Source organism: Seriola dumerili, unplaced genomic scaffold (genome assembly GCF_002260705.1).
Source record: "Seriola dumerili isolate Sdu_G_001 unplaced genomic scaffold, Sdu_1.0 BDQW01000018.1, whole genome shotgun sequence".
NCBI lineage: Eukaryota > Metazoa > Chordata > Actinopteri > Carangiformes > Carangidae > Seriola > Seriola dumerili.
This window is the reverse complement of record NW_019174273.1, coordinates 991,902-1,017,484: the sequence shown is the minus strand read 5'-3', so window position 1 is coordinate 1,017,484 and position 25,583 is coordinate 991,902. Positions and strand designations below refer to the sequence as shown.

General features: G+C 41.8%; 3 protein-coding genes across 4 annotated transcripts in view; all 3 read right to left on the bottom strand.

The window, feature by feature from the left end:
- Positions 1-9,475, bottom strand: part of LOC111233161 (cytochrome P450 20A1) — a 10,952-nt gene extending 1,477 nt beyond the window's left edge. Inside the window, exons 1-10 of the mRNA XM_022760921.1 lie at positions 9,295-9,475; positions 8,611-8,660; positions 8,130-8,296; positions 7,775-7,920; positions 7,497-7,664; positions 7,281-7,359; positions 6,643-6,755; positions 6,467-6,521; positions 6,067-6,187; positions 5,632-5,743 (exon numbers count right to left, since the gene is read on the bottom strand). Coding sequence (XP_022616642.1) covers positions 5,632-5,743; positions 6,067-6,187; positions 6,467-6,521; positions 6,643-6,755; positions 7,281-7,359; positions 7,497-7,664; positions 7,775-7,920; positions 8,130-8,296; positions 8,611-8,660; positions 9,295-9,366 — 1,083 coding nt within the window. The 5' untranslated portion in view covers positions 9,367-9,475. The remainder of the gene's footprint in view (positions 1-5,631; positions 5,744-6,066; positions 6,188-6,466; positions 6,522-6,642; positions 6,756-7,280; positions 7,360-7,496; positions 7,665-7,774; positions 7,921-8,129; positions 8,297-8,610; positions 8,661-9,294) is intronic.
- Positions 9,476-10,048: 573 nt separating this feature from the next.
- LOC111233173 (transmembrane protein 237B-like) lies at positions 10,049-14,800 on the bottom strand. Of its 2 annotated transcripts, XM_022760932.1 has the most exons (14): positions 14,617-14,800; positions 14,257-14,292; positions 12,794-12,825; positions 12,680-12,693; positions 12,519-12,578; positions 12,191-12,319; positions 11,998-12,091; positions 11,510-11,667; positions 11,285-11,417; positions 10,999-11,190; positions 10,771-10,844; positions 10,587-10,674; positions 10,383-10,504; positions 10,049-10,284 (listed from the first exon to the last, which is right to left on the bottom strand). In XM_022760932.1, exons 1-14 carry the CDS (start codon positions 14,635-14,637, stop codon positions 10,220-10,222), a joined length of 1,218 nt encoding a protein of 405 aa, XP_022616653.1. In that variant the 5' UTR covers positions 14,638-14,800; the 3' UTR covers positions 10,049-10,219. The 2 variants fall into 2 exon arrangements, with proteins under 2 accessions (XP_022616653.1, XP_022616661.1); XM_022760940.1 differs by lacking the exons at positions 14,257-14,292; positions 14,617-14,800 and adding an exon at positions 13,058-13,177.
- A 152-nt stretch (positions 14,801-14,952) lies between these two features.
- Positions 14,953-24,558, bottom strand: mpp4 (membrane palmitoylated protein 4). Its single transcript, XM_022760689.1, has 22 exons — positions 24,467-24,558; positions 23,618-23,732; positions 23,417-23,538; positions 23,157-23,234; positions 22,973-23,056; positions 22,713-22,844; positions 19,661-19,742; positions 19,324-19,409; positions 19,128-19,202; positions 18,833-19,029; positions 18,625-18,683; positions 18,499-18,516; positions 18,375-18,416; positions 18,233-18,253; positions 18,072-18,086; positions 17,862-17,903; positions 17,585-17,758; positions 17,296-17,376; positions 16,946-17,039; positions 16,507-16,615; positions 16,091-16,225; positions 14,953-15,908 (listed from the first exon to the last, which is right to left on the bottom strand). Exons 2-22 carry the CDS (start codon positions 23,673-23,675, stop codon positions 15,717-15,719), a joined length of 1,896 nt encoding a protein of 631 aa, XP_022616410.1. The 5' UTR covers positions 23,676-23,732; positions 24,467-24,558; the 3' UTR covers positions 14,953-15,716.
- Positions 24,559-25,583: the final 1,025 nt, after the last annotated feature.

Below are 25,583 nucleotides of genomic sequence, written 5' to 3'. Positions count from 1 at the left end.
TGATCGACTTTGCCCTCCGACTTTCCTGAAGCCGAGCCGCGCCAGGGGTCAGCTTGGCAGTCCTCACCGTCTCATTGAGGACCTGCTGGCAGTATCTTTTCAAGGCAGAAATTGACAAGATCAAGTTTATCCAAGGCAGTAGGACTCAGTTCATCTTCACTAATAGTGTATTTTGTCTCCTTAAATAATGTAACAAGAGCATTAAATGTTCAGGTTGAGTCAGAATCGCATCAGTGGCGAAGCATTTACAACCTTTAAATGTTTGAAACTTTCACCTTGAATTAAGATGCATTTATCTGTGTCATTCCTCAAAAGCATGAACACAGTGACAGCATGCATCATCCCTCCATAAGTCAGTAAAATTGGACCAATGTCAGGTGTCTAGTTGGAGATGTAAGCCAGGTCCAAAGGTCTTACTTGAGCTTGGGGATCTTGTCCAGGGAAACTGGATCTGAACCCAAAATGTCCTCCAGCTCCTGGTACAACTTGTCCTGGACTTCCTCTGAGGTGGACAGGAGTGGAGTGCCAGATACACACTGTCAAATCACAACATGTTATGGAACTTTTAGTCTGCAAAAGTAAATAGTTAAAATGTAACGTGGAGCTGAAATGTTTAGTCGATTAATTTTATTCTGTTTAAATAATAAGTAACTGTAAGATAAATGCTGTTGGTTTCTGACTGATTTCAGATTTCTCTCAATTAATCCAGAAAATAATCAACAATGAATACAATTAGTTAGTTGCATTCCTGTTTCAGTTATTAATCGATTGGTTGATTGAGAAAATTGATCTTGTTTTGATAGTTGTCATTTACAGTTGGCAGTGATGACGCATCCGCAAAGTGAAAACCATGCAGTCCTCCATAATCTGAAGAAACAAATAAAATTCATTATAGGGGCTTTTTCAAAGCTTTGTGGGAACAGTGAAGATCAGCTCAGTTATTTTCATTTGGTTTGAAAGCAGAGTGGAGACTTCATCAGTATTCACCTGTCGCTCTGTGAGGCTGGACTGAAACAAAGTGTCGACAAACACTGTCTGCTTCCTCTGAGCTTTTTCTCCCTTCGCCACCGACAGCAGCACAGACTCCATCTCCGACAGAGCTGAACTCCCAGGAGGAAATAATGAAACACACTCGCATTAGACGTCAGTTGTTTTAATATTTTAGGCCTGACACCCATACTGAGATTACAGGATAAAATGTCAGCATTTCAAGCATCCACAGCAACCAAGATTAACTCCAGCCAGGTGCAGAGTGTCTCAGACAACTGTCCTTGGCAGAAAAATCAATAACAGTCCCTGAAAACAGTGGCTGTTGGGTTTGCACAGTCTTTGCCTGTACTCAGACTGTTTCTGGCTGTCTGTCAAGCAGCTTTACACAGATCATATCTGAGCTTCTGCAAACTTTTCCCCCTGTTTCTCCACAGCTAAAAAATAGCAGAAGCCCTCTGCTGTTCCACATGTCAACAGACAGCAGCTGTGAGCTTAGGAAATGGATAGAAATGAAGACATGACAAACACTAGGCTGACGAGAGTCAAAAAATAACGACAGACAGTACAGACACCATCCTTCAATAACTCAGTATAGTTCCACGTCAGCTTCCTCTGCAGAGAGAAAAACCTCACTCACCCTTCTCATAATGTCCCTTTCTGCTGGAGCTCTTCTCCAGCGAGCCGTCCAAGTAGCCTTTCCCAATTTCTGACAGATCTGGTGTGTCAATGTGAGTGAGAAAACGAGAAAAATAATCAGTGACAAGACTAAAACATAATGACCCGTTTTATAAAGCAATGTCGGTGCCTATTTAACTATACAGAGTTGAGATGCCCAGGCAGACGGCCTCACCGATGCTTGTTCTTGCGGAAGGAAATGACCTCCGTGTCGTCTTTGAAGCGCTCACCAGAGCCAGCTGGGTGACGGTCTTCATAGCCAGACCCAACAGGTGGGCACACAGAGGGGTGTCTGAGCATCCGGGAATGACTTCCATTTTCCAACCAGCTCTCCCACCACCTATGAAACCAAAGACGATTACAGAGGCCATATTTGGTAATGTTTAATACCTCTAAACGATATATTTCAATGGGTAGAGTTAAAGTTTTGCCTTCATTCACGGCACAACCTTGAGCAAAGAAGGGAAGTTGTTCTTCAGCGTGTTGTTAGATGGCACTCTCATACACTTTCTTCCGTATCATGGTCTCATTGGCCCCGCCTCCCATCCCAGACTGGTAACTAGCAATGACTTCAGCATCGTCTCAAAGGAGTCAGCTGAGAGTAGGTAAAGAGAAAGAGTTTAGTTTTCTTTTTGTTTAGAACAGCACAGATCCTTTACTGAAGGGGATCAGCAGCGAAATGTTTAGAGCATCAAAAGTTTTAGTGTATTATTACTATTATTATTATTATTATTATCATTTATTATTATCATCCATTATCATAAGCAGCAAAAACTGTCATTTTAAGTCTGTCAAGCTTGTGGACTTACTGGTGCGGTTGGGGTTGATGTGTTGCTGTAGCTGGTCCACAGAGCCCAGGCTGACCACCGGCCGACGCCCGAACCAGAACGAAGCCACAGACCCAAACTCCTGATGCAGACTGACGAGGAACTCGTGCAGACTGCCTCTGTTCACAATGTCTGCAGGTTCCCATCCCTGAGAGAGCAGAAAGCCATGGATGTGATTTGAATCTGGACAGCCAGTACAATCATAATGTACCAAAAACATATGCTTTAATGTTGAAAGAGGACCACTTCATCAGCACATTAATTTATTTGTTTTAAATGTTAATGTCACGATATTAGACTTGGATGTTAGGCTTTCTGTTCATGTACATCCGTACAGGCCTCTTAGGGAGCCAATTATAAATGAGGAGAACTAGCTAACTGGTGTTATGAATTTTACTCAATCCTTTATACTGAATGAAAGTAAACAGTAGCTGCAAAGACAGAGGAAATACATCAACATTACTCTCATCTGTAGGGTTGAGACCTGGATGCCAGAGGCCCTTCTGGATGACTGAAATGGTTATGAATATAGGCTGTTAATGTGAATTTATGTAATTACAATTTGTGTAGTGCATATACATAAGTGTACCGTCTACAAATGCGCACACTCAAACTGTCTTCTCCAATAAACTGATAGATCGACTTTGCCAATCCCAAATCCAGCTAACGCCAATTGGTTTGTGTGACATTCAGTCATATGGAATCCCATTGAAAAATGTGCTAATTTAATTTCTTCTTCGTTAATAGGCAACCACACACTTTTTAAAACACACACCTAAAGTAATGTGATTATTTAATTTTGATGTTTCGATTAAATCAGCATGTAACTGCTGTAGTTTGCAGAATTTGATTTCATTTATTTTTACTAGTAGACTAATTTAGGCAAGTAAGATCAGCGCTCGTTGCCGCCCACTGGGACTTCTTAAAGTTGTATTTCACTGAAGTAGATTCCTGTTTGTTGTGTAGACTAATACCAAAAAGAGAAAAAGATAGTAAAGGTTCGGTATATTACTGAAATGTATTATACGTAATGTTTCAAGAAAAGGAACCCTTACATAAACACTTTTTAAGGAGGACGCTGGCGTAATGGTTCACCAGGATAACGGATAGCTAAGTAGCTTAATTAAAGCTAAACTTGCAGTGACATACCGGGTACAAGATAGAGAAACGGCGCCGACTAAAATGATGACAAAGCGTGACAGCAAAAGATGGCAAAGTCCAGCATGAACTGCTCGCTTTTAACTGCACTGCTTTACTAACTTTAACTCATTAATATATCTGGAGATTTCCACGCAAACTCTTTTCACAGTCACCCACGTCAACAGAGACAGCAGCGATCAGGGGTTCTGTGCTCGACTACACAGTCTGGACGGCGGCAGGCGGAAATAATCGAATGGAGTGAAATCGATACTGAACTAAATAGCAACCACTCTCTCATAAGGCACCATTTATAAAGGGTTTATAAGCAGTAAAGTATTGGTTTTTAGATGAATGGTTAATAAATCATTTACTTTTATGTTTTATGGATCAGTTTTGAGCCATCAATTAGAAGAACTTTGGGTTGCCAGGTTGTGGAAAGTCCTCCAAACAAAAGTAGTAATTATACTGAACATTTCACACTCACCGTATTGATCTATATCATATGAACTATTTGAAGTTTTTTATGCAGATCAACATCTTATCAAACTCTACGTGTAAGTTAATAAATACCATAATAAGTCTGTACTTGTAAATAAACTTGTGTGACCATACATCCTGAAATTTTCCATTTACTAGTAAATATGAGCTCAATATCTCTTCCAACAACCGCTTATTCCATATAATATTGAACCTATTAAAGTAAAATGGTAGCCTAGCAACCTGGTCATACCATCGAATTCCTTCATATGAAATAAAAAACATGTTGCAGATTTGTTGATAAAATCTTGTATTTAGAAAGAAACAAGTACATTCACATTTCAAAAATACAAAAATAATATACATTATCACACATTCAGTGTTCACTGCTAAAATATGGTGCAAAATATGTGCAAAGTGACATCAAAGCTGTCCGTCTCAGATCAAATATACAGTCATTTTTTCTCAGGCGGTCATTTCTGATTTGTCCTCTGGTTTTGGCGGCTCAATCTCATGGCCATCAGATAACGCTGAGGAAGAAGGACAAAGAAAATAAAGGAAACTTTTTTCTTCTTAAGTGTGTTAGGGTGGATTTAGTTGAGATTAAAGCAGCAATTCAACACACTCACCTTCAGTGTAGTCGGTCTCAGGTGTGTGGCGATGAAGATCCAGGCCAGGCCAACAAGCAGCGCCACCACCAGGTTGACTGTCCCCACGGGTGGAGAATTTGTGCTCTGACCCTGGTGGCCATAGAGAAAACAGAAGGGACTCAGGTTTCACATCCGAGGCTTCATGATGAGATAGAAACATACATTAGCTGAGCTCACATAGCGTTGTTGAGGAGGGTACAGGTTGATTCGATCGCTGGTCATCTGCTGGCTCAAACAGAGGACCAGTGCTGAGAAATACACTACAGAGAGGAGATAATAAACAAAGAGTGTAAGGTATGTGTTTAAGGAAGGACTTGTACTTCATCTAAAAAGAATAAATACAGCGTGGACTCACAGAATGAGGCGAGTGCGACGGGGTCCAGTGTGATGAACTCCTGCAGAGCCTAGGAGCCTTTGGCCAGATTCACTCTGAGAAGGAAGACTTAGGCTTACTACACATAGATGACCTTTCTCTTGCACATTTTTAGAGCTACAAAAATTTCATGTTGGGTGACAAAACAGGAAGGTTTTTTTTCTTGAGGCCATCTTGATTAGCAGGAATGAGAACAAGCCCTGGTGTCTTACCGGTCGAAGGCGGCCACGGTGCTGACGGCCAGCAGCATGTAGAGCAGAGACTGGGAGGGGTAAGCCAGGCTGTGGTACTGCTCAGCAGATATATATATATATATATATATATATATATATATATATATAAACGTATATCTCCCTTTGTGGTTTCTTTATTACCTGCTAATTATTGTTTCTTCTCTAAAATAAACCTGATGAAAACTCAACCGTCTGATTGTCTGGCTGTAATAATGTGACAAAGAGCTGAGGAGAAATATACAGACGGAGAGCTGGAAACCAGATACCTCTTTGGGGATGACGTGTTGATCGACTTTGCCCTCCACTTCCTGAAGCCGAGCCGCGACAGGGGTCAGCTTGGCAGTCCTCACCGTCTCATTGAGGACCTGCTGGCAGTATCTTTTCAAGGGCAGAAATTGAACAAGATCAAGTTTATCCAAGGCAGTAGGACTCAGTTCATCTTCACTAATAGTGTATTTGTCTCCTTAAATAATGTAACAAGAGCATTAAATGTTCAGGTTGAGTCAGAATCGCATCAGTGGCGAAGCATTTACAACCTTTAAATGTTTGAAACTTTCACCTTGAATTAAGATGCATTTATCTGTGTCATTCCTCAAAAGCATGAACACAGTGACAGCATGCATCATCCCTCCATAAGTCAGTAAAATTGGACCAATGTCAGGTGTCTAGTTGGAGATGTAAGCCAGGTCCAAAGGTCTTACTTGAGCTTGGGGATCTTGTCCAGGGAAACTGGATCTGAACCCAAAATGTCCTCCAGCTCCTGGTACAACTTGTCCTGGACTTCCTCTGAGGTGGACAGGAAGTGGAGTGCCCAGATACACACTGTCAAATCACAACATGTTATGGAAACTTTTAGTCTGCAAAAGTAAATAGTTAAAATGTAACGTGGAGCTGAAATGTTTAGTCGATTAATTTTATTCTGTTTAAATAATAAGTAACTGTAAGATAAATGCTGTTGGTTTCTGACTGATTTCAGATTTCTCTCAATTAATCCAGAAAATAATCAACAATGAATACAATTAGTTAGTTGCATTCCTGTTTCAGTTATTAATCGATTGGTTGATTGAGAAAATTGATCTTGTTTTGATAGTTGTCATTTACAGTTGGCAGTGATGACGCATCCGGCCAAAGTGAAAACCATGCAGTCCTCCATAATCTGAAAGAAACAAATAAAATTCATATTAGGGGCTTTTTCAAAGCTTTGTGGGAACAGTGAAGATCAGCTCAGTTATTTCATTTGGTTTGAAAGCAGAGTGGGAGACTTCATCAGTATTCACCTGTCGCTCTGTGAGGCTGGACTGAAACAAAGTGTCGACAAACACTGTCTGCTTCCTCTGAGCTTTTCTCTCCTTCGCCACCGACAGCAGCACAGACTCCATCTCCGACAGAGCTGAACTCCCAGGAGGAAATAATGAAAACACACTCGCATTAGACGTCAGTTGTTTTATATTTTAGGCCTGACACCCATACTGAGATTACAGGATAAAATGTCAGCATTTCAAGCATCCACAGCAACCAAGATTAACTCCAGCCAGGTGCAGAGTGTCTCAGACAACTGTCCTTGGCAGAAAAATCAATAACAGTCCCTGAAAACAGTGGCTGTTGGGTTTGCACAGTCTTTGCCTGTACTCAGACTGTTTCTGGCTGTCTGTCAAGCAGCTTTACACAGATCATATCTGAGCTTCTGCAAACTTTTCCTCCTGTTTCTCCACAGCTAAAAAATAGCAGAAGCCCTCTGCTGTTCCCACATGTCAACAGACAGCAGCTGTGAGCTTAGGAAATGGATAGAAATGAAGACATGACAAACACTAGGCTGACGAGAGTCAAAAAATAACGACAGACAGTACAGACACCATCCTTCAATAACTCAGTATAGTTCACGTCAGCTTCCTCTGCAGAGAAAAACCTCACTCACCCTTCTCATAATGTCCCTTTCTGCTGGAGCTCTTCTCCAGCGAGCCGTCCAAGTAGCCTTTCCCAATTTCTGACCAGATCTGGTGGTGTCAATGTGAGTGAGAAAACGAGAAAAATAAATCAGTGACAAGACTAAAACATAATGACCCGTTTATAAAAGCAATGTCGGTGCCTATTTAACTATACAGAGTTGAGATGCCCAGGCAGACGGCCTCACCGCATCGTGGTTCTTGCGGAAGGAAATGACCTCCGTGTCGTCTTTGAAGCGCTCACCCAGAGCCAGCTGGGTGACGGTCTTCATAGCCAGACCCAACAGGTGGGCACACAGAGGGGTGTGCTGAGCATCCGGGAATGACTTCCATTTTCCAACCAGCTCTTCCACCACCTATGAAACCAAAGACGATTACAGAGGCCATATTTGGTAATGTTTAATACCTCTAAACGATATATTTCAATGGGTAGAGTTAAAGTTTTGCCTTCATTCACGGCACAAACCTTGAGCACAAGAGGGAAGTTGTTCTTCAGCGTGTTGTTGATGGCACTCTCATACACTTTCTTCCGTATCATGGTCTCATTGGCCCCGCCTCCCATCCCAGACTGGTAACCTAGCAATGACTTCAGCATCGTCTCAAAGGAGTCAGCTGAGAGTAGGTAAAGAGAAAGAGTTTAGTTTTCTTTTGTTTAGAACAGCACAGATCCTTTACTGAAGGGGATCAGCAGCGAAATGTTTAGAGCATCAAAATGTTTTAGTGTATTATTACTATTATTATTATTATTATCATTATTATTATCATCATTATCATAAGCAGCAAAAACTGTCATTTTAAGTCTGTCAAGCTTGTGGACTTACTGGTGCGGTTGGGGTTGATGTGTTGCTGTAGCTGGTCCACAGAGCCCAGGCTGACCACCGGCCGACCGCCGAACCAGAACGAAGCCACAGACCCAAACTCCTGATGCAGACTGACGAGGAACTCGTGCAGACTGCCTCTGTTCACAATGTCCTGCAGGTTCCCATCCCTGAGAGAGCAGAAAGCCATGGATGTGATTTGAATCTGGACAGCCAGTACAATCAATAATGTACCAAAAACATATGCTTTATGTTGAAAGAGGACCACTTCATCAGCACATTAATTTATTTGTTTTAATGTTAATGTCACGATATTAGACTTGGATGTTAGGCTTTCTGTTCATGTACATCCGTACAGGCCTCTTAGGGAGCCAATTATAAATGAGGGAGACTAGCTAACTGGTGTATATGAATTTTACTCAATCCTTTTACTGAATGAAAGTAAACAGTAGCTGCAAAGACAGAGGAAAATACATCAACTTACTTCTCATCTGTAGGGTTGAGACCTGGGATGCCAGAGGCCCTTCTGGATGACTGAAATGGTTAGAAATAGGCTGTTAATGTGAATTTATGTAAATACAATTTGTGGTAGTGCATATACATAAGTGTACCGTCTACACATGCGCACACTCAAACTGTCTTCTCCAATAAACTGATAGATCGACTTTGCCAATCCCAAATCCAGCTAACGCCAATTGGTTTGTGTGACATTCAGTCATATGGAATCCCATTGAAAAATGTGCTAATTTAATGCTTCTTCGTTAATAGGCAACCACACACATTTTTAAAACACAACCTAAAGTAATGTGATTATTTATTTGATGTTTCGATTAAATCAGCATGTAACTGCTGTAGTTTGCAGAATTTGATTTCATTATTTTTACTTTAGTAGCTAATTTAGGCAAGTAGATCAGCGCTCGTTGCCGCCCACTGGGACTTCTTAAAGTTGTATTTCACTGAAGTAGATTCCTGTTTGTTGTGGTAGACTAATACCAAAAAGAGAAAAAAGATAGTAAAGGTTCGGTATATTACTGAAATGTATTATACGTAATGTTTCCAAGAAAAGGAACCTTACATAAACACTTTTAAGGAGGACGCTGGCGTAATGGTTCACCAGGATAACGGATAGCTAAGTAGCTTAATTAAAGCTAAACTTGCAGTGACATACCGGGTACAAGTAGAGAACGGCGCCGACTAAAATGATGACAAACGTGACAGCAAAGATGGCAAAGTCCAGCATGACTGCTCGCTTTTAACTGCACTGCTTTACTAACTTTAACTCATTAATATATCTGGAGATTTCCACGCAAACTCTTTCACAGTCACCACGTCAACAGAGACAGCAGCGATCAGGGGTTCTGTGCTCGACTACACAGTCTGGACGGCGGGCAGGGCGAAATAATCGAATGGAGTGAAATCGATACTGAACTAAATAGCAACCACTCTCTCATAAGGCACCATTTATAAAGGGTTTATAAGCAGTAAGTATTGGTTTTATGAATGGTTAATAAATCATTTACTTTTATGTTTTATGGATCAGTTTTGAGCCATCAATTAGAAGAACTTTTGGGTTGCCAGGTTGTGGAAAGTCCTCCAAACAAAAGTAGTAATTATCATGAACATTTCACACTCACCGTATTGATCTATATACATATGAACTATTTGAAGTTTTTTTATGCAGATCAACATCTTATCAAACTCTACGTGTAAGTTAATAAATACCATAATAAGTCTGTACTTGTAAATAAACTTGTGTGACCATACATCCTGAAAATTTCCATTTACTAGTAAATGAGCTCAATATCTCTTCCAACACCGCTTATTCCATATAATTATTGAACCTTTTAAAGATCAATGGTAGCCTAGCAAACCTGGTCATACCATCGAATTCCCTTCATATGAAATAAAAACATGTTGCAGGATTTGTTGGATAAAATCTTGTATTTAGAAAGAAACAAGTACATTCACATTTCAAAAATACAAAAATAATATACATTATCACACATTCAGTGTTCACTGCTAAAATATGGTGCAAAATATGTGCAAAGTGACATCAAAGCTGTCGTCTCAGATCAAATATACAGTCATTTTTCTCAGGCGGTCATTTCTGATTTGTCCTCTGGTTTTGGCGGCTCAATCTCCATGGCCATCAGATAACCTGAGGAAGAAGGACAAGAAAATAAAAGGAACCTTTTTCTTCTTTAAGTGTGTTAGGGTGGATTTAGTTGAGATTAAAGCAGCATTCAACACACTCACCTTCAGTGTAGTCGGTCTCAGGTCGTGTGGCGATGAAGATCCAGGCCAGGCCAACAAGCAGCGCCACCACCAGGTTGACTGTCACCCACGGGTGGAGAATTTGGTGCTCTGACCCTGGTGGCCTAGAGAAGAAAACAGAAGGGACTCAGGTTTCACATCCAGGCTTCATGATGAGATAGAAACCATAACATTAGCTGAGCTCACCATAGCGTTGTGTTGAAGGACGGGTACAGGTTGATTCGATCGCTGGTCATCTGCTGGCTCAAACAGAGGACCAGTGCTGAGAAATACACTACAGAGAGGAGATAATAAACAAAGAGTGTAAAGTATGTGTTTAAAGGAAGGACTTGTACTTCATCTAAAAAGAATAAATACAGCGTGGACTCACAGAATGAGGCGAGTGCGACGGGGTCCAGTGTGATGAACTCCTGCAGAGCCATGGAGCCTTTGGCCAGATTCACTCTGAGAAGAAGACTAGGCTTACTACACATAGATGACCTTTCTCTTGCACATTTTTAGAGCTACAAAAATTTCATGTTGGGTGACAAACAGGAAGGTTTTTTTTCTTGAGGCCATCTTGATTGAGCAGGAATGAGAACAAGCCCTGGTGTCTTACCGGTCGAAGGCGGCCACGGTGCTGACGGCCAGCAGCATGTAGAGCAGAGACTGGGAGGGGTAAGCCAGGCTGTGGTACTGCTCCAGCAGGTTGGACAGAGCGGTGAGGTGTTGCCCGGCCAACATGTACACCACAACGATGTTCCACACAGCATAGCCTGCCAGGAAGCCGTGACAGTAAAGACCAAACACCCTGAACCAGACAGAAGAGATAAGAGACGTTAAAGAAAATAGGGGAGCGTGTGTCTGTGTATGTTTTATTTTGTGCAGAGACATTTTTCCTTCACCTGAAGCATTCGTGCACTCTGATAGAAACATCTCTGGTGGTCCAGAGCGGCTGCATGTGCTGGAGGTCCGTCATGTTATCCATCTGGTCGCTGGTCTTCCTCCAGTCTGAGCGCTCCGCTGCCTGGAAACGTTCTGCATGTTGACACACACACACACACTTCAGTTACTATTTCCACTCAAGCCATTTAACAGCTTTGACCACGTCATCTTCTCTCATTACTCACTGTTCCTCTCCACAAAGACCTTCCCAACCGGCTGGCTCTGACCCTGCGGGGCCGAGAACAGGGAATGCTGGGGGATGGCAGGAGGGGTGTCAGTGATAATATCATCCTCCTCCACGTCCAACTCATCGGGAAGCTGTGATTCAACGACTCTTGACTTCCTGAAATTACAAGAATAAAAGTTTTAGAGAAAAATGGAACATATTCGATATATCATCCTGTAATTGCTGTCACATTTGTCTCTTACGAAGTCTTTCTTTTATTGATTCTGTGACAATTACTTGGATGCTTTTTATCATGTGTGCTTTGGTTTGGTTTAGTTTTACTTAATTAAAAGAAAAGAAGACCAAAGAAAAATGACAAATTCAACCCAACATATGACACTGATGTGAGAGAATTTTCAATGACCTGCAGATAAATCGATAATGAAAATAACTGCAGATATAATATTATACATCAGCATGTTAATTCTGGTTTTCAGGGCTTCTTACTTTTTCTTTTTGGGTTTTCGTACCACTTCTTCTCCATCGGTGGTCTGATCCACTGCATCTCCATTCACCAGATCAGCCTGGTCATCTTCAAGATCTGAAACCATGAATTTTTTTTTTTTTTATCCCAATGAAACTACAGCATCATAGGGTTAGTATATCTCCCAGACAGAAAAGCAACACACATAGATTTTACCTATAGTGGCAGCTTTCTTTTTCTTCCTCCTCCTCTGGGTGGGCGCTTCAGTTGCGGGTTCAAGGGAAAGTTGCTCTCCGACCTCAGACGTCCTCCTGCTGCCCAGGCCTCCCATCTCCACCCCCTGATCTAAAAAGGAAAGATGGAGGTAAGAATAAATGATGAGTGATAAATGGCAGAAAAACAAAATGTCAAGTTCAGCAAAATTAAAGGTTTAGCTGTTAAGTCTTTGTGTTGGCATGACCTTGCCATTTAAACCAATAAGTTGAGTTAATTAACGTTTGGCTATGAGTACTGAATTAGCTCCACAGACATTTGTGTTTCGTACCATCCATATCATCAACTCCATTTGCCTCCTTTCTCACCCTCTTCTTCTTCTGTTTTGGTGCTGCACAAGAAAATAAACACAAGGAAAGTTCAATGAAAAATTCAATGAAAAAATTAATTATAAACATTATAAAGAACTACTTAGTACAAATCCTGACTCACCAACTGCATCCTGACTTCATGTGTCAGTGCATATAAAAAACAGAGGAAAGAAATTGGTATAAAGACAAAAAAGAAATCACAGTCACTGTTATAATAATAAACACATTTACTTACCTCAGCATTGTAGGAAGTGTTCGCTGCCCACGCTTAAGAAGAAGAAGCACAAGTTAGTTTTCTTCTTTGTGTGTTTAAGTTCAGCTTCAAATAACCTGAATTAAAAACTAGTCTAATTTTCCACAGCTGAACCTTTCGCATCCATGACTCATTCGTTCCTATCAAACGCAGACAAATGGATGAGAATGATACACCTGCTCTGACAAAACCTGTCGCTGAAAGTCAAGCACGTCACAAGAGGCTATTTAAGTTACAGACACTTACATAACAGCTGAGCTGCCTCGGATTTTTCTTTTTTTCCTCTAAATTTTCAGCTATAGCCTAAAGTCAGATGAGACATCAAAGTTAAATCCTTACCATTGCCTTTCTGGCCATTTCACCTAAGAATCAAGTAAGAGTGGAGTGAAGCCTCGTGTAACATCCTGGCTGTTAAATCCTTGGCTAAATCTGTGGTCATACATCTGCCAGGACCAAGGATTATTCAGGGCAGAGGTCAAACCTTTTTCAAACTCTTGAAGCTGTGGCAGTGTATCTATTTGTATGTCTCTTTGTGTGAAACATCAAGGAAGTGCGTCTTTGGAATCCGGTCTAATCTCCCTGACGATGCTTGTGGAGGCGGTGTGTAAACACCAATACTGTGTATTGTGCTTTACATGTTGTCCCTAAACACACTTAGACAACTTTTCAAGCTTATTCCACTGCTTTTCAGGTTTGTTTGGTGACAATCAAGGAGAAGAAGTTTCATTTTTGGGCTGAAAAATGGTTTTACTTCAGATATTTTCATCAATTAGACTTTTAATTACCTTAATTACCTGCGACTGACCAAATGCCTGCCCGGCTTCATCATTTTCTGTTATATATGTAAGTTACTGTGTTTTTCATTACTGACTCTTTTTTCCGACTAATTGACTAGTTGTTTTACCGTATGAAATGTCAGAAAATAGTGAAAAATGCCTTTTAAAGTGTCCCTGAGCTCAAGATGACGCCTTTAAATATTCAATTTACACAAATATAAAACAAAAAGAAGCAGTGAATCCTCACATATGTCTTAAACAATTAATCTTTTATCAATATTGTTGATGATTAATTGAGTATGTGTTACTGCACTGGTGTAGTTTGTTGTTTTTACTGTGAAATCTGTCTGAAATCCAAATTGTACTGAGATAATTAGTTTACTCAATATCAAAACATTTTCTTATTCAGAGAATCAGTTATTTTTTTCTTATATTCAGTAAAACTACCAAATATTTGCTGCTTACAGTTTCACAAATGCTTTTATTTGTTTCATATAACTATAAATTGATTAGATTTTACTTTGGGGCCATTATTTTGCCGCTTAGTATTTTGCTTACCCTAACCCTTCTAAGGACAGTGCAGTTTTAAATGAGTATAATGGGAAACAGTAACTACAGTGCTCTCATAGATAAGTTTAGGGCAATAACACCTGGATTTGACTGACTAACCTGTGGAAGAGGCGGGAGCTCCCTGGGTCGCATTTTCTATAATAAAAAAAACAGATTATTAGCGATATTTTAAACGTTATAATACGTATTTCTATTATTAAATGTAGTAATAGGTAACGTTACAACAGATAACAGAACAGAATAACGTAACAGAATTGAAAACCTTAGGTAACCGTTCGCTACTGTTAATTTAAAAAATATTGTTTACACCAACAGTAGCCTACAGTAAAATATAAAAAGTGTAAATTCGACAAATTTAGAAATATTTTATTTGTCGTATTTTCGTCGAAATAACATTTAACAATAGCCCGGTAGCCACTTAAACGTTCCGTTATTAATGAGAATAAACGTGTTAGCTACCTTTGAGCCTCCTGTATCCATACTGCGAAGTTCACTCAAAACTACGCCTTTAAATGTTCATCCAGTTGAAGCATCTTTAGTTTAAAGGCATATTTTAACGGCTCAAACCATTTAAAAGCGAATAAACTGCTACTTTGGTTGTTATTGACTTTATCTAGACTACGGAGAGGTGCTACCCGGATGTATTTATGAGTAGCACACACACACACACACTTCCTGTGTTTTCAAAATAAAAGCTTACACACAAAGCGAGGACAGGCAAGGCAACAAAACAGGAGAATAAATGACTGACTTAATAAAAGAATAATAAATAAATTACTATCATAATTGGTTTATTAATGTCACACACAGGTACAAATATCAAAATGTCATTGCTTTGCTTGCACTTTGCTGCATCTTACCCTGAAAAACATGGTTTTCATTACATTATTTGAATGAAATAAGGACACAGTGTTTGTGTTTGGTTTTTTGGGGGTTTTTTTGCAAGAGCTTGCCAAACACAGCATTTCGTTAATCTTTTGTAAATCTCAAACAAAACACAAAGAAATGATAAAAATGACAAAAAAACAAAACATTTAACAAATTGGAAAAACATCAAGTTTGCTCTCTAGTATGTAAACATCAATTGGAAAAATATCAGGTTCTGAGCGGGGAGCAGGGCAAGAAACCTTTTTTATTCAAATTAAAGCTGCATGCAAAGCAGGAAGCTACCTTTTGCATGAGTATTCTCTGCTTGTAGCGTTACTGTAATTATCTAAAAACAATTAGTCTAACTACTAGTTAAAAGAAAAAAAAATTGTGACAAACTGACATAGTTTCAGGGATTTCTTTGGGCTTGAGCCCAGCTTCATCTTGTCTTTAGGGATTTGAACCGACTTAAGAATCAGATCAAGCATGCCACAAACACCAAGATCAAAATATTTCCTTTTTTTCATGCCCTACTCCCCTAAAACATGCAGTATTAGACATACAACAAATTGATTTCAATGTAAAGCTTTTCGGGATGATATTCCAGACTTTCAGTCTCCAAAATAAATTTGCTGCCATAATAAAATGGGGTCACATCTCTCTTGTCCCCTCGTCTTCTCCTCCGTCCTCTCTTACGACTCGGCGGTGGGTCGTATCCAGCTGGCAGGGACCCACTGCGGCTCGTCCTGCGCCTTCCTCACCACCGTCAGCAGCTGGACGCAGGAGTCCTGCAGCTCATCGTTGACGATCACGTGGTCGAAGAACTGCCAGAAGTGGGACTCAATCTTCCGGGCCGCCTCCTCCATCTCCTGGAAGTCTTCATTCTGATGGAGGAGAGTTGCAATTTCACTATGTGACCAAATCTCTCTTTGTGTGTATGTGTTTTATCTGTGCTTCTTTCTCCCATTCTTTTTTTATTTATCTGATCTGGTTCAAAATTATATAGTGATATTAACAGTGTTTTATCATATTGTCATGCATTATTATACATATACATAGAGCTTACTTTGAACGGTCGGTTGACATAGTAGTTGGTGGTGATGTATGACTCCTGTCTTGTCTCCTTGAGGCGCTCCAGAGGCGGAGGCTTCACATAGATGATGTAGGCCCTCAGCTCGTGGGTCCTCACTGCCTGGATGGCCTAAATAGAGAAGATAAAGAACATTCAATTTAAATCTATTGTTTGTACCATTTAAAAAAAAAAAAAACATATGAAACACAAAACTTCTTCTGTTAGTGGTATTGTGAAATGGTTATGTTCTAATTTAAACCCTTTGTTAACACAATGACATTAATTCAGACATAACAGATGATGATAACGTAATTACTTTTTAAATGAATAACTATAAGTTTGGAATAGTGGCTTTAAAAACTTGAATTTCAGCCATTAGTGAGCACAGTCAGTCTCCATGTTGTATTTACGTTTGGCTCGATGTCGATGACGCAGATCTTCCCGCTGTTTAAAACCTCCTTCACAGACTCAATGCTGGTGCCGTAAAGATTCCCTTTATACTCCCCGTACTCCAGGAACCTGTTGAACACCATCACTTTATATTAAAAACACAGGAACCAGAAGTACTTGATGCTTAAACATTCATTTCTGAACTCATTCTGTGAATACTGCGACTGTAATGTGAGTTGTTATATGGTGCAGACACAGCTTTTTATCATTTCAAAAGGCAACACGAACTGTTTCCTCTCACATTCGATTAAAAAAATGCTCATATAGATGCTGTTGAGCATTTTACAAATTGAAAATCATAAAAAGGTCAATAAATTGTGTTTAGACTTTATAAAAATGACACCGTGTCTCCACAACATTCATGAATAATTAATGGCTTTACAGCAGAGACAGATGTACCTGTTGTTATAAACCATGTTGTCAAAGATTTCTCGGCTGGTGTAGAAATATTCTCTTCCAGACTCCTCGTATCCTCTAGGTGCTCTTGTGGTGTCTGGAGGAGGAAAAAAGAAACTCACATTTAATAAAAAGCATATGTTATTGTTTTTCCTACAGACAGACAGTCATTTAATAATTTACAAAAGATAATCACACAAAAAGGATAAAAACACAGCCTCAGGAAAAAGAAAAACAACACTTTGTGCGTCTTTCAGGATTTTTCATGTGCTGTGAGCTGTGATACTTTTTTTTTTTTTTTGGCCCACTTAGGTTCATTGTAAATTTGTTGGACGATCATAGCTGACACATACGAGGTACAACTCCCTGGAAGACGTTGGGGTTCATTTCAATCAGGCGCCTCCGAAGTTCATTCACACCCACACCTGTCGGACCTGAGAAAAACAGAACACATCTAAAAAATCTCTCTCACATGATCAAACATTAATCAATCCAACCACATTTCATCAGTAATTTGCTGTTTGATGAATTAAATGAGTCATTTCTAATGTATATACTATTTAAATGTTTCCCTGAAGCTTGTTTTTAATCATCCGTAATGTTTTATTTTCCCTGTTTTTCCTAATAAGATGTTTAGTGTACCTAAGAGAGCGATGAGGCGTTGCGTGTCCTGTGGGTGGCGCTGGTAGCGCACCACCTCCTCATACGGGCTGTTGAGGGCGCTGTAGCAGCTGCTGGGACAGCGGGTGTGACAGGACGGCTGGACGGTGCTGTGAAACCGCCGCCTGCACAGACGCATGCTGCGCCTGAAGCCCGCTGAGGGAAAAAAAAATCAACTCGTTAATTAATTAATTAATTACAAAAACACAGAGGATATGATATATGATATAAATGATTGTATTTATGTTTGAAGACTTACCTAAATAAATCCCTTCAATGTTGCTGCTGAAGTCATCCTCTTCTGGTTTGATATGAAGAGAAGGATGAGATGAAAATGGAGGAAATGATGAGTAAAAATAAAAAAGAGAAAGAAATACAGATACTGAGGAAATGACAGCTGCATGATTGGTCGTGTTTTGTCCTCTGTACTTTCAAAGCACTTGAAGACAAATGGCTGTGGTTTTCTCACCTTCTCTGAGCTCCTCTGACATTTCGCCGTCAGACAGCAGAAAGGTTTGGGAAAGAAACAATAACAAAAGCTTCAGACAAAGGACAGGACAGAGTGGCGCTTTGCTTTTATGACACCAAATCCAGAATCAAAACAGATTAAATCAACAAAGACTTACCTACCAGATTCAAATGCCTCCTCGTCTGCCAGACAGAAAAACACACAGGGGAGATTAATCACAAAGCACAGTCATTCAATAAGTTTGTGTATGAAAGATTAAAAGAGCACACAGACATATATGTAAAGCAGTAAGTGAGGATTTACCTGCTTCAACACATTTCTCATCAATGGCCATCATGTCTTCCTCTGTGGGAGAAAAACTAACAGTCATATCTGCAATAAAACATATAAATCTACATGTGCAGGTTTTAGTGGAATCTCTCCTTACCTTCTTCTACTGTGCTCACTTCAGTAAGCGTGGAGTAAAACACAATGAAAACTCCACTGTGAAAACAGCCGGTCACTTCTGAAACTGTTTGGACTGTTATTCAAAGACAAATGTGGGTGAACTTACAGGTCTGAATGCAGGCGTGAGGCTGATAAGGCTGAGACCACCAGAAATCCCTCTGCTTCCTGTTAACAACAGATTCAGGTTTAAATTAGGCCAACATCACAAACTCCAACTCCACCAAGCACCAAATCTCTGGTCAAGTTTGTAATCTCTAATTCATTCTTTGATCTGATATCTACTGATTTTACTCCAAATGTTTCCTTAACAGCACCGTTTGAGCAGGTTGGTGGAGGGGATGAGCCCAGCACAGGCCGTGTTGCTGGGCAGTTTCTTGGCCTGCCACCAGAGGGCGTCCGTCTGGTCCACGATCTCCAGGACGTCACCTTTTCTGAAGCTCATGCCGGCGTCGGCGCAGGGGATGGCCGGGTCCTGCTGAGGGCTGTAGTCGGCCATGGCCCGCACGTACAACTAACGCCAGACAATTAGTTTAGAGTTATGATATGCAAGGGTTTAAAAAAAAAAAAAAAAGAAGTGAAAGAATGAGGGAGGTACAGATGATGATTTACCATCGTCTGGTTGTGGACCGGCCTCTCTGTGATGGGAACAACCTTAAACATGATGGTGCCCTGTGACCTCGCTTGCTGATTGTTTGTAAAGAAGCAAAACGGATTCATTAGCAGACTGAGAAACTGTGATGCCTTTTGCTTTTAGGAAAATCACTGAGGAAGACAGGACACAGGGATTCAGAGAGCAGTGACCCACCACAACTTGGATAACTTGCTCAGGCTCCATCCCGTCCACAGGAAAACCATTCACCTCTATGATCCTGTCCCCTGCATGCAGCAGACCTACACACACACACACACACACACACACACACACACACACACACACACACACACACACACACACACACACACACACACACACACACACACACACACAAATACAGGTGAAAATAAAAACAAGGCCTTCACATTTCCTCAAGTTCTTAAAGGGCCAGTCCTCTCTCAGGTGTTGTCTTGTAGCATCAGTTATTATTGAACAGTATACAGTAAACTGACAACATTCAACACTATCCTTGGTAGGCAAGACTCACCACTTCGATCAGCCAGCCCTCCATGAATCACCCGAGCAACAAAGATCTCGCCCGTGATGTCGTTTCTCTTTATAGTCGCTCCCTGGAACAAAAAAAGGAAAAAAACACTGAATAAATAAACCAACTGTAATGTGATGCTCAAATCGAATCAGACAAATGACGACAAACAAAACAGATGGAGTAACAACACGATGGACACACGTGGCGGTGAAATGGAAAAAAGGGACAATTCAGGCACAAACGAAACAGCGACACAAGTGAAAGTTGACTGGTGAAGTTCTTGACGTGAAGAATCCAGACATCGCTGGTGATGAGGGAGCCGGAGAAGAAAATGAAAGAATGAAATGGCCCCTCTACAGAAACACAACATGATGGAGGGAAAACCAGAATAAATGCCAACTACCGCTGTACATGTCTGCAGGTCAGCCAGGTCAGAGACGGCTTTGAAAGGACGCAAGAAGTCCACTTTTTGGACACTTCTCTGCGTCTCTCATGTCGCCTTCTTTCTCTTCTTCTTCCTCTGGTTGGAGCGACCTCCTCTCACAGCCTTGGACGTCTCGTTGGTCTCATCTAACAGGCCGTTAGTCAGAGGATGTTTGGATGCTGGGAGATCAGGGTGATGTATGTGCTTCTTCTTTGGGGAGGGGGTATTTTTGGTTTTTAGGGTAGTTCGAGGTGATCCGCGGCAAGACACAGACAGACAGCTGGTGCCTTGGGAGGTGGAGGGAGCGTCCTGGGAGCTGCTGAGGGAGCTGGAGGAGGTGGAGGAAGGAAGTGAGGGGAAGGGACATCTGGATTGGTGTGTCAAAGATGGACGCTGCCCTCGAGTCTTCGTAGTCGGGCTTTTCTTGGGTGTGTCGTCTTGCTCAGCAGCTGCAGGTTTTGTGGAGTTGGTGTCAATCCTGGTGGCGGCGAGGAGGACCTGCAGCCGGTCCACCACCTGAGTGAGTAGGACTAAGGCGTGCGAGTTGTCCTGCACCGTCTCCGACATACGCTCGGTGGCAGCTGCCATCTTCTCCCCCAGGAGCTTCATGTCCCTGGTGCTGGTCTCCATGGAGCTGGCGGCCAGCTGCACAGTGGTCCTCAGCTCGTCCAGACTCTCCTGCTTGGCGAGCTCCACGGGCGCCACCGAGGGCATCTCCACCACACGGCGAGGGTGCATGGGACTCGTGGGAGCCGTGCGGATGCGGGGGCTTTGGTTTCGGAGCCGCGGAGTTAGGCCTGGCTGGAGGTAGTCGTCTATGTTGGAGTAGTAGGGTACAGTGAGGCATGGGGGAGACATGGTCCAACGGCGGGATGTGGGAAGCGGGGAGGGGGCGTCGGCAGACTCTCCTGTTTCATCCTCATTCCCACTGTCCATCTCTTCTATGACATTGTCTCCAATGAGAAAACAGACATCATTAATCCATGAAAAACCATAAGGAGATGTGATGAAAGATGGATGAAGAGGGCGAAATGACGAATGATGAAAACCCCACAGGGCCTTGTTTCCTGAAAGCATCTTACAGTAGATTGTAGATTAACAAGATGAACCTCAAACTGCAGGTTTTATCCAAGTTTTGAATTATTTCTTAAATTTATTTTCTCTATAATGAGATCGCTCCCCAGGAGACGAGGCCCAGGTCTTTTCTTACCGATCAGAACAGAGCTGTAGACCGAAGGCGCGGAGCGGTTCAGACCTTGCTCCCACAGCAGGTTGGTGTAACAAACTCTACACTGGCTCATCTGTTTGCCACAGCACACCTGACAGTTACTCATCGGCTTATACTGAGATGGAGGGTACAGCCGAGCCCCCGCTGGGTGACACAGTGCTTCAGTTGGAGGGTAGCTGCCTCTGCGAACGCTACGCCACGGTGAATCCTTGACATCCAGGCTGTGGCTCTCAGCAGCAGCAGTGCTCTGGGCGCCAAATGCACGACCTCGGTGAAGCCTCTGCCGGGTCAGGTGCCTCAGGGTGTCCCAGTGACTGTGGATCCCCCCTCTGGAGCTTTTTGCAGAGGGAGGGGAGGCACTGGGCAGCGGGAGCCTGACTCTCTGGTGGGTGCAAAGCTGTGAGACAAGAGAGTCACTCAAAGGTAGAGGAAACGTTCAAAACAGGAAATGGAGACTGACAATTTCCACTGGAAAACTGCAAGGTTTAAAGATGGAATAACTGCTATGAAAAATGAGTCATCAGCACTCCCTGTTAAAATAACTGTGTAATAAAAGACCTAGAAAACAACATACAAAACAATGACATGTGTATTAAGAGTTTAGCAGAGACTGATAATGAGTGTTTTTCTTTAAAATCCTTCTCTTTCTGCTGTTTGGAAATCATCCATCAAGCATCCACAGACAATTTCACAAATGAGAGATTATAAAATTCAAACATCTGGTCTACAGCTGGATGCAGCTGTTTGATTTATATTTGGCAAAATAAAACAGCATCCGCTGGGATGGAAGGACTGGACTGGAAATAGCCCCACTGTGGTCTAATTTATACACATAGATGTATGTGGTGTATTTCTTACAGTCAGATTACAGGAAGCTTAAAGGATCAGTTCACCCAAATCACAAAACACATTTTCTATATTTCCCTAGTGTTATCAAGCCACGTGGTCAGTTTGGTTTAATGTGCAAATATATGTGAGGCTTCTGTATCCACACAAATACAATGAATTTTTTAAAAATACAAAATTGAGATTTGTAAGATTTAGTCGCAGTACTGATCATAATGACCTTGAGCAAGAACTTTCTGGACTGTGGCTTTATCAAAATGTAACCGTTCAGTCGTTTTGTAGTATGACTTCATGTCCTGAAGCCATTTTTATCCTCTGTGAGGTTTGTCTGATGGGTTTCCCTAATCCCAACCAACCTGTTTTTGTGAAGAGGGATTAAAAAACTAAAATTCATACATAGAAAGGGGGGCGATCCCATCACAATGTGGCCTCATTTAAGGTCACGTAGTGCCTAAAAAGAGTTTGGAAGGGCTTGGCAAAAAACATAATACAAACCAAACTTCATTTGCAGCTTTCATAATGAGTAATGAGGGGTTGTTAGCTATGTAACTCACCAGAGGCTGTTTGTTTTTGACCAGGCAGACTATCCTGGTGGCCTCCTCATCGTCCGGCAGGTCTTCAGGCATCGGTGGTAGCACCGGCTCATAGTCCCTCTGGGCCACCGTATCATGAGCAGAGAGCAGAGCCTACAAAACATGCAGATCAGACGGATTGTTCATCGCATGGTGCCGCACTGCATTGTCAGAATACAAATGAATATTAAAATGAGGGAAATCAGGTCAGTTACAGAAGTCTTGTAGACGTGGCTTCTTACCTGCAGGTGCGGCTGCCGCAGGAGGCGGTAGAGCTCTTTGGCCTCTTCAGAGCAGCCTGATAACGACCTGATGTCAATCAGCAGCTGCACAGACAGGAAAACACATATCCTCCATTTAAACAACGACTCCTACAGAACGACTGTGAGCAACAAGTTAATATTATAAAACAAATCTGAGTGCAACCTGAAGTGAGAGTCCTGAAGCGTAGTCCAGAGCTGGAGGTGGGGAGTCCCTCAGGAACCTCTGGAGACACTCGTACACCTGAAAACAGGGATATCACACAGTTTAAAGTTGAATAATACGAGCAGTTATCATTTTAACAGTAAGTAGTTCAGTACCTTAAAAGGAGAAATGCACCCTCACACACTCTGAGAATGTTGTACCTGTGTTCTATGTTATACATTTTTGATGTTATTTCATAGTAGAGGAGAGTGTTTTCAGACCTTGAGCAGTGACTGCAGCCACGATGCGTTCAACAGACTGTGGAGAATCTCTGCTCCATCGATGTCCTGATTCACCGACTGCCTCACCTCCTCGATCACATCTGTCAGGATCTGACGCAGGCCTGCGACACACAAACACACACAGTGTAAGAGAGCGTAAGAACAAAGCTACAACATCATAGCTACATGTGCCCCACTAACCATGCTCTCCCAGTTCGCAGTGGGGGTTCAACACCTGAGCCTCCACCGCCTGCCTCATGGTCACTGGACTCCCAACCTCTGACCCCGACCACCGCTGACCAGGACTGGCAACGACCTGGAAACATGAAGGACACACAGCAAAATGTTCAGCTAATTCCCTACAAATATTGCATTTATAACAAGATTAATAAAGTTTATAATATAATATACACGGTTTATTTGTATGTCCCATTTAAGAATCATCAAATCACCAACATGCAGGAAACCAGAGTCTGTGGCATCACTTGCCCACTTTGCCTGCTTGGTAATCCATGCAGCCGTGAGCGTGCAGTGGGATCAGGTGGGGAGGCGCAGCCACAGCTCCAGCAGTCGTTAGCATGAATGGTGTAAGGGGTTAACGGCACAATTTACATCAGCGTGTAAGAGCAACGCTGATGTAAATACAGAGATGTGGACGGCATAATCTCTGGCTGGTGAACCATCACAGGACAGAAAAACACCTGTTATATTTTCAGGATATAATTCAGCTGTGATGGTATTTTTTTTGTTTTACCAACATCTGGTCAATTTGACATCAATGTGATTGACCAAAAAAAAAGGAATAAACAGGTTAATAAATATGTTTTTTATCCTGATCATGATTGTAAAAACTATCATGAAGGTGCCAGTTGTGCAGGATGACAGACAAAAAGTGATTGTAAGAAATAAAACAGATCAAGCTACTCATGAGGTAAACACCCATCTGGCAAATTTCTGTAGTTAAAGAAGAGGAAGAGGATGATCCCTTTGGCCTTCCTCCAAGCCCTTCTCTTTTTTCTAAAACAAAAAAAGCAGTCTGATGCACGTTACCTCTGCGTCCAAGTCCTCAGGGATGCCTCAAGCCTTTCTCCTCCAGCTCCTGCAGGTTTCAGCACCGCTACAGGTGCAGGATAATGTATATATGATTGGAAATATATTCCCAGGAGACTGAACGGAGCACTATACGTTCATCAAGCTACAGGGAAACGAGAGACAGAGAGACAGAGAGAGAGAGAGAGAGAGAGAGAGGGCTGTAATCTCCCCCGATCCCACTTAATCCCGGGCAAGTGAGCCGCCTGCCTCTGGCCACCGGAAGCCAGTTCCTCTCTCACCGGCTGGCTGGTTGCAGTGGAGCTGCCAAATCTTCTTAACTCTTTCAGCTTTCAGCGGCACGCAGGAGGAGCTGTGGGGAGAGGAGGCCACGGACTGACAGAAAAAGGGAGAAAATGTAAGTGAGAAAGGCTTAAAGATCATTCAGATATTTGGTCTTCACGGTCGAGACTTCACTTCTCAGGGAGAGGGAAAAAGACAGCAGGGGTTGCTCAGGTTGAAAAGGCCTTTAGTGAGTAATTAAAAGATCTGCTAATCTGCCACAACAGCTGGAGTTAAGAGTGGACATGATGCTCAGACAGGCAATCTTCTAGTCGTCTTACTCAGGCCCAAAAATCTGTCAGGAATGGGAATAATCCCCTCATCAGTAATCTAATTCCTGAGGAAATTCAACAAAATCTGCCCTCCCTCCATCTGAAAACAAAGTCCTGAGATGCCACATTGTACCCAAAACACTGAGATTATCCCTCTGCACTTGACAGCAAAGGCTTAAGACTTTGAACACCACATTTGTGTTTGTTGGTTAATTCTCACCCTCACTCAAGTCTGGTGCCTCTGCTGCAACGACACCTACCACCTCTGACATGTGAAGGGCTCCTTCTGACCTGTAATAAAAAAAAACAAATAACAGCTACAATTAAAAGTGAAAATCCACTCCTTATAACAATGATATTCCTACAAAATATTTGTCAATATCCTGAAAGATTCATGAATAAAGTTACATACATTTAACCTTTGACCTGATGATGGCGCTAGAAGACGAGTCAGTAACTCTTCAGTCAGAGGGATTAATTCCCTGGAGACCATGAACGTCTGCACAAAATTTTCTGCATAATAT